The sequence below is a fragment of the Xenopus tropicalis genome, chromosome 4, assembly GCF_000004195.4.
Source record: "Xenopus tropicalis strain Nigerian chromosome 4, UCB_Xtro_10.0, whole genome shotgun sequence".
Classification (NCBI taxonomy): domain Eukaryota; kingdom Metazoa; phylum Chordata; class Amphibia; order Anura; family Pipidae; genus Xenopus; species Xenopus tropicalis.
Genome location: NC_030680.2, coordinates 26,653,932 through 26,667,176, shown reverse-complemented (window position 1 = coordinate 26,667,176; position 13,245 = coordinate 26,653,932). Strand labels below are relative to the sequence as shown.

At 36.1% G+C, this 13,245-nt stretch overlaps 1 protein-coding gene across 1 annotated transcript in view; it reads right to left on the bottom strand.

The window, feature by feature from the left end:
* Window positions 1–2,895: 2,895 nt before the first annotated feature.
* LOC116410388 (mucin-2-like) overlaps window positions 2,896–13,245 on the bottom strand; it is a 58,797-nt gene continuing 48,447 nt past the window's right edge. Inside the window, exons 30-38 of the mRNA XM_031900753.1 lie at window positions 11,695–12,243; window positions 10,535–10,633; window positions 8,755–8,795; window positions 8,486–8,614; window positions 6,839–6,937; window positions 5,488–5,616; window positions 5,076–5,130; window positions 4,821–4,956; window positions 2,896–3,276 (exon numbers count right to left, since the gene is read on the bottom strand). Of these exons, the coding sequence (XP_031756613.1) occupies window positions 3,105–3,276; window positions 4,821–4,956; window positions 5,076–5,130; window positions 5,488–5,616; window positions 6,839–6,937; window positions 8,486–8,614; window positions 8,755–8,795; window positions 10,535–10,633; window positions 11,695–12,243 (1,409 nt within the window). The 3' untranslated portion in view covers window positions 2,896–3,104. The remainder of the gene's footprint in view (window positions 3,277–4,820; window positions 4,957–5,075; window positions 5,131–5,487; window positions 5,617–6,838; window positions 6,938–8,485; window positions 8,615–8,754; window positions 8,796–10,534; window positions 10,634–11,694; window positions 12,244–13,245) is intronic.

The following is a 13,245-nucleotide window of genomic DNA, read 5'->3' as shown; positions in this document are numbered from 1 at the left end:
AAGTTGCAGTTGCCCCAAAAATAGGTGCAGCCATGTAAAAATGGGTACAGTCGCATCAAAATAGGCATTTAGCTAATTTTTCGCTGTTTCACTCGTTTTTCGGTAGTTTCTCAAATTTTTTGAAGAAGTGAAACAGGACAGATTCGCTCATCACTATATATATATATATATATATAATCAAAAAATAAAAGACTGAACTACTCACAATCTACTGGGTAGATGCTATTTATAGTATGTCTGACTGAAAGAGGCACTTCATTTTCAAAACAGGCCCAATAATTATCTGCACTTCATATATATAGTACAGGGGCAGCTGCCAATAATCAGGGAACCGCCGCAAATTGGGTAGAGCAAAGCACTTATCATGATTTTTCCAGTCAACAACACTAAATAGGGACTAGTGATGAGCGAATTTTTTCACCAGGCATGGATTTGCAGCGAATTTCGCTAAACTTCTGTGAAATTCGCTGCAGAAAAATTTGACGCACAGAAATGTTTTTGTCGTGCATCAAATCGGGTATGGTTGCGTCAAAATTGGGCGCGGCAAAAAAAAGGCGCAGACTACAAAAAAATAGATGCAGGCGACAAAAAAATAGACATGGGCGACAAAAAAGACGCGGGCGACAAAAAAAAATTGTGCAACAAATGCGTTTCACAAATATTTCGCCGTTCGCGGATTTTCTTGCCGTTTCGTGAATTTTATGGCGAAGCGAAACACAGATTCGCTCATCACTAATAGGGACCCAACTACAGAATATACAACTATATATATGTCTATCTCTAACTGAGGGATAATGAGATCATTAAAAAGTTGTTTGTTTGAGGCTCCACTGGAAAAATTAAAGGAATAATGACAATTTTTTTTTTTTTATAAAAAGCATCAATTACAGTAACAGAAATTCTCAGTAGAAGAATCGTGCATTGAAATCCATTTTTCAAAAGAGCAAACAGATTTTTTTATATTTAATTTTGAATTCTCCATTTCTCAAGTGTCCTCAATCATGTGATTTATGCTCTGATAAACTTCAGTCACATTACAATTGGAATGATATCACCCTTCCTCTCATTTCCCCCAGCAGCCAGAACAATGGGATGGTACTGTAGCAAGATATCAGTTCCCTGACAGCTGCACTGCTAAAAATGCTCCCAATGAGAATAGAACTTTATAGAAAAGTCCAAGTCTGACTCATGACTCCTTCAGTTACATTGAGTAGGAGAAACAATAGCTTGCCAGAAAGCAGTTCCATTGTGCAGAGCTGGCTCCTTCTGAAAGCTTAGAGTCAGGCACAATGACTGGCTGCCTACACAATAATATTACAGCTTGAAAAAATTACATCTACTGGTTCAAGAATAACATTTTAAATGCTAGAACCAATTATTTGCAATGTGAACAGTGTAATATAGTAATAAAAACTATACCATAAAAATCATGGCAGAATCCCTTTAAGTTCTTTCTTCCTTTAAAAAGCACAATGGATGATTGTGACCTTGTTGTTTATTTATTTTTGTCTCAAGGATTTTCTTTAATGTGTAACTAATAAAAATGTGCGTTTGTTTTAATATATTAATATTATCAAATTCTTAACTGACATTTATAGTAGCATGCAACATATTCTGGTCTCCTGCAATGGCACATAATGTTCATAATTGGCACATTTTCAGTTTAATATAAATGAACACAATTTTACAATTTTTAAATGGCGCATCATGGTGTGTAGTTATTTCAGGGATCAAGGTTCCTCAATCCTGCAAAAAATACTAGAATTCAGCCAAATTCCAAACCAGGCCCTGGTGTTGGTGCATTCCAATTAATTTCTCCTTTAGATAAACACTACTTGCTTGAAAGTTACAGATGCATCTTCTGGATCTTTTGAGACTGATATATGAGGTGAAATTGCCTGCTTTAATTAAAATTAAAAGCAAAAAAGAAAAAAAAGAGCTAAGCCCTAAGACACACACAAGACTTCAGAAGAAACACCTTAGTAGCTGCTTTAAAGGAGAAGGAAAGTATTTTTACTGTCAATAGATTCGCCACATTAGTGCCACCTAGAACACTGTATTTATTCTGCAAAGAGCATTACCATACCTGAGTAAAGAGCCCTAGTAGCTCCTTCCATTTGTTTAAGATTGCAGCTGCCATTTTAGCTTGGTCTTCATAGCTTCCTGCTGCAGCTCTAGCAGTTGTAGCTCAGATTACACATTCCTAAGGGAGGGGGGAGAGAGTTTTATTAAATCTTATGGGAGGGGGGAGCAGGAGAGAGCTGCGCAGACTCTGGCCCCGGGAATGAAGTATTTTTCTGAGAGTGGAAGTCTGATATCCAAAAACATGTTTACAAAAAAGGAGACAAGACACCCTGTGTTTCTTTTGATAGAGGACTCTGTGAGTGCTTATGGCTGTATTTACATAGACCTTTCTGATAAAGCTTACTTAGTTTTTACCTTTCCTTCTCCTTTAACAGATTACTCTTCCTATAACCATATGCTACTTGATTTGAGAAAGGGACTTTAACCTGACCTTTTTTCATTAGAATACTTATATTAATTTTCCTTCCTTGGAAGGCCATACATAATGAAATACCCTAATAAGAATATAGAGGGGCAGATTGTGTGGATTTCATCTAGAATAGGTCTGCTTTTACAGCCAAGGTACTAACAAATATGCAGAAATTGTATTCCCATCAAAAAAGGGCATTTTGTCCAAAATTTGCTCCATGTGTTTATTTCACACATTGCTCTTTAAAATGTTTTTGAAGACCTTCTGCCTTTGAGTTTTCATTGGTAACTCCTCTAAGACAGTATGGTTGTTATAGACCTGCACAGTCTGTATTATAATGTATAGTTACATTTATATAACTTCATGCAATGTAAGCAATAACCAATGTGACTCAAAGCATATCATATTTGCTTGGAATTTTAATGTATATTAGCATTACAAAAATATAGGCTTGGACTACACAAAAGCATTTCAATTTTGTCTTCCAACAATGCTCAAACTATTTTTTTTTAACTTTTTACAGACAATTTGATGGTGTAGTTTTTATGTTTGCTTTATTTTCTTTCTTGTATGTAGTCATTTGAGCAAACTATTGCGGTATCCCTGTGGATCAAGGTAATGGAGTGCAGCTAGCACTAGAGCATCCGCATTTTAGTACATCCTTGTAAGTGTAGCTTTTGTATTGACCATTAGCACATAGAAGTTTAATCTGTTTCTCTCCAACCTCCAGCTCACTGCAGCAGGTACAAGTGTGGTCTATGCTCTGGGATTCCATGGAATATCTGTAAAAAGCATATATATTCAGTACAGAAAGCAATCTTTAGTCAAACTTATTGCAGGGAGCTATTGTTAGAATTTAACAATTGCAAAACAATAATACAGGTATGGGAAACACGTTAATCAGAAAGTTCCAAATTACGGAAAGGCCATCTGCCATAGACTCCATTATAAGCAAATAATTGGAATTTTTGAAAATGATTTACGTTTTCTCTGTAATTATAAAACAGTACCTTGTACTTGATCCCCACTAAGATATAATTACCCCTTATGGGGGGCAAAACAGTCCAGTTGGGTTTATTTAATGGTTAAATGATTCCCTTTTCTCTGTAATAATAAAACAGTACTTGTACTTGATCCCAACTAAGATATAATTACCCCTTATTGGGGGCAGAACAGCCCTATTGGGTTTATTTAATGCTTAAATGATTCCCTTTTCTCTGTAATAATAAAACAGTACCTGTACTTGATCCCAACTAAGATATAATTACCCCTTATTGGGGCAGAACAGCCCTATTGGGTTTATTTAATGGTTAAATGATTCCCCTTTCTCTGTAATAATAAAACAGTACCTGTACTTGATCCCAACTAAGATATAATTACCCCTTATTGGGGGCAGAACAGCCCTATTGGGTTTATTTAATGGTTAAATGATTCCCTTTTCTCTGTAATAATAAAACAGTACCTGTACTTGATCCCAACTAAGATATAATTACCCCTTATTGGGGCAGAACAGCCCTATTGGGTTTATTTAATGGTTAAATGATTCCCTTTTCTCTGTAATAATAAAACAGTACCTGTACTTGATCCCAACTAAGATATAATTACCCCTTATTGGGGGCAGAACAGCCCTGTTGGGTTTATTTCATGGTTAAATGATTCCCTTTTCTCTGTAATAATAAAACAGTACCTGTACTTGATCCCAACTAAGATATAATCAATTCGTATTGGCTGCAAAACAATCCTACTGGATTTATTCAATATTTAAATGATTTTTAGCAGACTTAAGGTATGGAAAACCAAATTATGGAAAGATCCCTTATCCAGAAAACCCCAGGTCCTGAGCATTCTGCATAATAGGTCCCATACCTATACTGAGATTTCATTTAAATGACTTAATTTAAACATCTGCTTTATTTTCATTACTTGTGGACAGAGAAAAAGAAGCTGGCATTCAACTGCTAATGGGTCCAGAACTATATTGCACCTGGGTGATGTGCTTGCAGAATGAAAAATCTTCTCAAAAATATAGAATATGAAATTATCTTATGTAGGGCCTAATTAATTCTAGTTTAACCTCTTTATGCATTTGACTTAAATCAAGTCACTAGCAATGGGCAAATTTTTTTTTGGCAGGCATGGATTTGTGGCAAATTTCTGCATTTTGCCATTGGCGGATTTTTTTCACTAAACGGACGTATAAATTTGCAGCGGAAAAAAATTGCCAAGCAACAAGTGCCATTTTTGTGTTTTGCTAATTTTTCGGTGAAGCAAAATGGGACAGATTTGTTCATCGCTATAAGTCACTCTTAACGTATCTGTAGCTTACTTGGATGATCCCATGCAAGGTCCTCCACAGGATGTTAATTCCACCTCAGCCTCACAGTCATCTTGTCTCAGGACTGTCAAGTTTTTCTGAGGGTTGCAGTCTTCTATGACAGTGGGTTTCTCTATTACTTTAATGTCTTGATGTTAAATAAGAAAAGATATTTGAGATATTTTAGTATTTCGTCAACAATCTACTATAAATACACTTGCATATAGAAGCACAAACCACTTTGCAATTCAAAGGTATCAGTCTTACCTGGTTTAATTGTGCAAGTCTGACAGCAGCCATCCTCATCATATTTAATTGTGTTCTGAAGCAGGAATTGGAGAAATATTGATATTAATATTTACTGTATGATCTAAAAGGGAAGTTCACCTTCAGGAAACTGGTTTAGAAATTATTGTTACCATTATGGGGCATATACTGGGAAATAGGAGAGATTATGAGAATTTAATTAATTCTAAATTAATTTCTAAACATTAGAAAGATGGTAAAAAAATGAAAAGTAATTGAAAAGGACATTTTTTGTGGTGTACTATTTGCAGTAAGATGTTTTTTGAAACCCAAACATGTTCATCACTTATCAACCCCAAATATGTGCATCAATTATTTTCGAATGACTTTAAGATTGTAACTGTTTTACAAAATGAGTGCAAATATACAGTACCGGTTCGCATTTGGAGATGTCCAACTTCTGACAGATCAGCTTCACTTTAGTTAGAACTGGTTGGCTATCGACCTCATCACATTCATAATAGCTGCAAGTGTTGCCTTGTGGGCGATAAGAATCCCCAACCTACCAATTAAAGCATGGAATTACTTGAATAAAATAAATTATTTATTAAAAATACTCAGATGGTTTAGTTTATATAAAAAGTACAAAATGGCAAATTCCTATGTTTCTTAGTCATATTGCAGTGTGTTCCACAACTTGCATGCAATTTGCCAGTGTGAAAATAAGTGTCCATGTTGACTTTTGTAATGAATTGCATCAATTGCTAAGTATACTAAGAAAAGGTTATATTTGAGTATAAGGCTTTATGAGGCTGTAGTAAAAAATGGGCTGGGTCTAGTTGTTCTGTTTACTTGCTGCAAATCATTTTGCTGTCCTGGATCGCTTTGTATCTTGTAACCTTATTTTGGACTGCTTGGCCAAAATATTCACTCATCACTAATGGTGGCATAAAGAAGACAGGTAGTCTTCTTTATGCCACCATTAGTGATGAGTAAATTTTTTCACCAGGCATGGATTCGCAGCGGATTTTCGCATTGGCAAATTGTTTCGCGAAACTTCTGTGAGAATTTGGCACAGAAAAATATGTCGCAGAAAACTTCATTGCACGGAATTTTCTTGTCGCACATCAAAAAAAGGCAGCGGATGCGCCAAAATGGGCATGGTCACAACAAAATTGGGCATGATCGCGTTAAAATTGGGCATGGTCGAGTAAAAAAAGTGTGGGCACCAAAAAAAATAGATGCGGGCAACAAAAAAAACAAACAAACCACGGGTGACAAAAAAGACGTGGGTGACAAAAAAAAATCATGTGCCAAATGCGTTTCACGAATAAGGATCTTGAGGCCAACCAGAGATAATGGTTGCTTAGGCAACAGTTAAAAAGGTTACAATTACAAACTAGGACAATAATATCTTAGCCCATAGAAAAACATGTCTGTATAGTCAAGTCAGTTCTATTACTTTGATTAATCGTTTTAATATTCTGGCACACAGTAGTAGGAGTAATGTCTTGGGATATTTAGGCACACAACACACTTGTAATATGATAGGTGAGATCTGACCTGATAGTGTTAGAGACTATGCAGCAAGATGAGCTGTGAAATAAGGGTTCTTGTAGGTCCTATGTACTGTTAAGGGTCAATTTCAGGTTTACCTCAATCAGGGTTTTTATATTCTTAATATATTAGATAACATTTTTTAACAAGTTTATAAAGAAAGATGGATAATAATACATTTCATCAGTTTAAAATCATTTATGACATTTTTAATGTAATATATTTACCTTGATTTCAACCTGTTTGTTATCTGCTCCCTTCATGGTGCATTGCTTGGGTATGCATTCTCCACAGCATTGGCCAGCTTTCTCAATGTATGTAAAACCCTAGAAAAATAGTAAAATCAGCAACAATGTTTTAAATATAGTTGGAATCTTTGTAGGATAAAAAGCTCATAGGAGGGCCCCAAGCATTTCAAATCTATTTTAATTCTGTATTAAAATATTGCCATATTTGATGAGTTCTTCTACAATACGTATTTCCCTATTTAACTACTGCACAGGGCCAGAACTAGGGCTAGGCAGAAAAGGAACGTGCCTATGTCACTGCAGTGGAGATCCTGGCCATGTACCTCTCCTGCCTTCTCTTAATCTGGTCTGCATCAACAGCTGCAAGTGCTCAGGATGTTAAGGGTGTTAAGGGTGGGAAGAAGAACAGCGAGCAGAATCAGAGAAAGAGGGGAATGTTTGGCAAGAGAGAGAGGAGAGGTTGCTGAGGGAGCAGGATTAGCTTGGAGACTTTCCTTGGTGCCCTTGCTGCTGCTATGTTCCATCCTGTACTTGCAAGCAACTGGACACATTTCTCAGCCCAGATTTGAAGTAATCCAGGTGCATTTTGGTCTCCTCTGTCATTCACCTGTCCCTCATATGCCACTGGCCCTGTCTTCTTTCTGCCCATCTCACCCCCTGCCTTGTTCCCTGCTTCTCTGCTTTCAACAATATTGGAGGACTTCTATGCATTTAAATGGAACAGATAAGTTATGTTTTGGGTGCTGATTATTGACAGTGGGAGACTGACTGGTTACTGAGGGAGACCAAAAAACAGGGGCTTAAATCAGATAGGCTCCCATTGTTTATTTATAATATAGAAAATATATAAATATTGTGCCCTTTAATTGTTAAAGTACATCACAGTAGCCTCCAAACTATGTGAGGGTCCCTGGACCATGGGTGCTGCTGATGCTTCTCAAATTGCCTCAGGTGGCAGTAAAAAGCCACTCCTGGTAACTAGTGATGAGCAAATTTTTGTTGGCAATAATGGATTTGTAGCAAATTTCTGCATTTCGCCATTGCAAATTGTTTCGTGAAACTTCCGTGAAAATTCTCTGCAGAAAACTTTGCTACATGTAAATTGTTTTTGTTGTACATCAAATTGGGTGCGGTCTCGGCAAAATCTGGGTGTGATTGCGTCAAATTGGGTGTGGGCAACAAAAAAACATGGTGGCGACAAAAAAAAAATGCATTTCGCCAATTTTCTTACCGGTTCACTAATTTTCTTGCCGTTTCACAAATTTTATTTGGGACAGATTCGCTCATCACTACTTTAAGAGCCCAGTTTTCTAATTATTAAACTGGAAATGTGTGTCTTCTAGTGCAAAGAGCACAATTGCACTCTCTGCCCTAGTGATGTGCCCTCCTCTGGCGCAGGAAAGGTAGGCGCTGAAGGGAGGGGGGTGGTATAGCAAAAGCCGCTTTAGGGTGGATCACGGGTAATAAACACCCCTGACCTGGACAGTTGACAACCAGTGACTCCTCAGTGACAGGATGGATGGTATCCATGGTCCACTTACTATCCAGAAACATATCCATACACATCCATAAACATACTGTATCTATTGTTCTGAAATGGTAATGGACAGATATTCAGGTACCTACCTCATCACATGTTTGCACACATACAACTGGCTCACATTTTACAGCATTAAACCCTGTGTTCTCATCCATATCCATGGAGCATTCACATTTCTGACAAAGGTTTTTTGTTTGTGGTATGATAGACCCTTTCTGAGAGATAAAAAAGTAAATGTATGTAATAATCAAACTAAAACATTTTGTAAATTCTCAGTAATGTTAAAACAAAGCACAAAACACATTACAGAATATTAACATACAAACAATGCCTGGCAAAACAGACAAATATTTACCTGGTATATAATGTTATCAACCACACAGACAGAATCAGGCTCTGTAACAGAAACAAAAGAAGTTATTAAATTACAATAATTTACATTAATTTGTCTAATATTCCTCTTTTACCTTTTTCCAGCTTTCAGATGGGAATCACTGACCTCAGCAGTTAAAAAAGAATGCTCTGTGAGGCTGCAATTTTATTGTTATTGATCCATTTTTTAACTTGCTAAATAACTACAGAAGATAAAAATGTCTCATATCGGGCACTATTTTTCCGTGTTTCAAAAAGAATTACAGAAACAAACAAGGCTCTGTCGTGGGCCCCTTACTATTTTCTCTCTATACTTCCCCACTTGGCAAACTAATCAATTCTTTTGGCTTTCAGTACCACCTCTACACTGATGATACTTAGATCTATCTTTCCTCTCATAATCCCAACCCAGAGCTCCTAACTGATGTCTCTTCCTGCTTGTCTGCCATCTCTACTTGGATGTCCCAGCATTACCTTAACTTAAACTTTTCTACGGTATCAATCACAATTCTACCATCACTCATCTTCCAAGGCCCGGTGCCTTGGGGTTATCCTTGATTCCACCCTGTCCTTCACTCCTCACATCCAGTCACTTATCAAATCATGTCACTTTCACCTAAGAAATATTTCCAAAATACGATCACTCATCACCCAAGATGCTGCCAAAATTTTTATTCACTCTCTTATCATATCTCGCCTGGACTACTGTACCTCTCTGGTAATTGGTCTTCTCCTTCAGAGATTGTCCCCTCTCCAGTCCATAATGAATACTGCTGCCAGGCTCATACACCTCTCAAACTGCTCATCCTTTGCCATGCCACTCTGCCAATTCCTGCACTGGCTTTCGCTACCATCCATAATAAAATTCAAACTAATGACTCTCACATACAAAGCAGTCCATAAATCTGCCCCAACCTACATCTCTGAACTTATCTCTAGGTACCATCCAACCCGCTTGGAATGGTAGAGAATGCTTCTCTACTGACCTACTTCTCAACTCCTCTCTCATTTCCTCCTCACAAACTTGCAGTCAAGGCTTTGCAAGGGCTGTCCCCCTTCTCTGGAATTCACTCCCACAATCTGTCAGACTTTCTTCCAATCTCTCTGCCATCAAAAGATCTCTAAAAATGCATTTATTTAGAGAAACTTACCTTCATTTAGTCTAACATAACCTCAGTGTGCTGCTTAATTCTGATCTTGCCTATTCCCACACCTTGTGTCTCAACCCTTTCTCCTTGTAGATTGTAAGCTCTTTTGTGCAGGGCCCTCCTCACCTTTTGTATCAGTTATTGATTGCTTTATATGTTACTCTGTATGTCCAATGTATGAAACCCACTTATTGCACAGCGCTACAGAATATGTTGGCGCTTTATAAATAAATGTTAATAATAATATTGTATAATATTGTAACATGATCTAGAGTTGTCTAGAGTTTTCTGAGCTTGAATTTTGTGATTTTATCAATTAAAAAATGAAAAATCAACATTCAGGCCATTTTATTATTCAAGGTTTTGTAAGCATTTGAATTTGTAACAATGATGCAACAATGCAATTTCTGTTGAGATCAAGTCTAATTTTTCTGATTAAAGTTATTTCATAAATATTCTGAATTTATTCTGAATTAAGTATGCCTCACTGTGTCTTCAGTAAGTTCCTATGTTCCTAGTTTTATTACTTTATGTTAGAAATGATTAAAAAGTTCCTTTAATGTGTTCTGGTAAAAATAATAGAAAAAAAAATTCCATTCAAGAAATGTTGCTTACCACATTTTATAATTGCACAACAAGCTCCAGGTGGCTTGTAAGAGACAACTCGATATCCAGTGCCACAAGATGGCATTAAACATTCACAAGGCCCACAAGCTGTAAAGAAAGAAATAAGCAATTATAGTACAGTGTGTGTAGCTGGAGCCCATCCTAGAGTAAACTAGTGTAACTCTTGAAAATTCATATCTAAATTATATCCATGCAAGTAATAAACTGTAATTCTCAGGCACTATGAAAATAGACTTGATGCTGTTTGGTGCAGAGGGCCATTATTAGGAGGGGGTTCAGGCATGTCTCCAGTCAAGGGATCAGTTGAAGTTGGAAGTCAGGTGCCTTTAAAGGGGTGGGGTTTGCCAAAAAATGGCAGAGTAGGAGACAATGAATAATTGGAAATAACTATTTCTTCTGTGCTATCCTTTTCTATATATTACAGACCTTAGTATTGGATAGTACAGGTATCAGACCCCTTATCCGGAAACCCGTTATCCAGAAAGCTCCGAATTACGGAAAGCCTGTCTCCCATAGACTCCATTTTAATCCAATAATTCAACATTTTAAAACTGATTTCCTTTTTCTATGTAGAAATAAAACAGTACCTTGTAATTGATCCCAACTAAGATATAAATAATCCTTATTAGATGCAGAACAATCCTATTGGGTTTAATTAGTGTTTTATTGATTTTTTTAGTAGACTTAAGGTATGGAGATCCAAATTACGGAAAGACCCCTTATCCGGAATACCCTTGGTCCCGAGCATTCTGGATAATGGATCCTATACCTGTACAACATTTTCTATCCTATTGTATTTTTAAATGTAAGTAGGCTTTTGGTAAATTGTAAATTCCAATATTATGGGCTTTTATATATTAAATTATTGATATACAATTTGCTAAGGCTTACATATTGATCCAAAATCCACGATACTGGTTTAATTAATAACTGATAAACGAGTGTATTCTATGATTTTGCTGATTTTCCCTAGATTTTATTCCTATATTTATTGTTCTATGATTGTACTTTAACAGCACTCTGTACTTTTTAGTGGCTATACGTCATTAATTTTTTACAAAAAAACAAGCAAATTAAAAAAAAAATTGGGGGAAGCATTTTATTCTTTTGCCATTTGTCTTTAACACAATCAATATGTACAAACTTACTTGTTTCACCTGAAGATGTTACTTGTGTTGTGGGAAAACTACTTCCTGAACTAATTTCATATGTGGTGCCTGTTGAGACAACTGAGATTGAAGGCTTTATGCTTGGAGTTGCTTGTGTTGAAGAACTTGATGTTTCAGCTGCCACCGAGGAGAAGGGTGTTGTTGCAGAATGTTCCAGTGGAGATGTGCTGGAAGGAATGTTTGAAGTTGTTCTTCTTGAGCTTGGTGGGTGTGAAGGCATAAGACTTGTTGATGAAGAAGTTGTGGATATAATATTTAATGGTGTTGTTTTAGAGGGACTAGATCCTTCAGTAGAGCCTGTTGATCTTAAGGTTGAAGGTTCACTGCTTACCATTATTTCCGATGAAGTAGGTATTGTTGGTATAAATTCTAATGTAGTTGTGCTAGCAGAGCGGAATGTTTCTGATGCAGTACTTGTTGCAATTGTTGTGGAACATGGACCTTTGAAGTGTTCTGGTTCACAAATGTCACTACATTTTGCATAATATTCACAGCCATCTTTATCTTCTATTCTGTACAGAATTTCACCTAGATAATACATTTTAATAAGTGAAGAATCTTGTTTTCAAATGTATGCAATTATTTCATATAAAAGCAGTGTTGGCAGGTGAGGAGGATGAGGGTTCTCTGATTTATATGTTTTGAACTTGCACCAAATTGATCTGTTCTTGGAAAAATGTTAAAAGATGAGTGAAGAGGTTTATTTAGGGAGTAGTTAGATGGAATCTATTAATGCTGTTTTATAAGAAAGAGTGCACAAGGAGACAGTTATTGAACCTTTGCCATAGGGACTATTGTAAACACTGGCATAAACATACCTACCATAAAGGGAATTAATAGGAAGAGTTAGATTTTTAAAGCAATTCATTGGTCTTACAGCAATGAAATATCCATTATATAATGAGCTGGATGGGGAAAAAAGGGACATAGAGATGGGTGGGAGGAATGGGTCAATGCAGGGACCTGATATATCAATTAAGGTAGAGGAAGAAATATTAATTTAACACCAAGAACCCATTTATTCAGATCCTAAATCATATTTCTTTATGTGTTTAATGTTAGTATTTTCTAGTACAGGTGTATGTTTCAAATGTTGAATTTGAAAACCCAATAAACATATATTAAAATTGTTTACCAATCATTAAATCAATGCTGGGAATTGAACACAGGATCCTAGCATGCTACAATAAATTAAATGTACATTAAAAAGAAAAGAGAAACTTAATTACTTTACTAATATGTAACCATCTAGGATTGAAATTTATAACATGCATAAATGCATAGATTTTACATAAATATTTTCCAAGTTATGCAGATATGTAAAATTATAAGCCTGGTGGTTAAAATCCATTAACAATTCCTCTATGCTAAAAATGCAAATTCAAATGTTAAAATGTATAATAGGTGTGCTGTCTGTGTTTTGTGGAAAAATAAATCAAGATAATTATAAGTTGTATACTTACAGTATCTGTATCACCCTATATAGTATAAATAATCTTAAACGTTTACCAATTACAATTATTGTGTTGT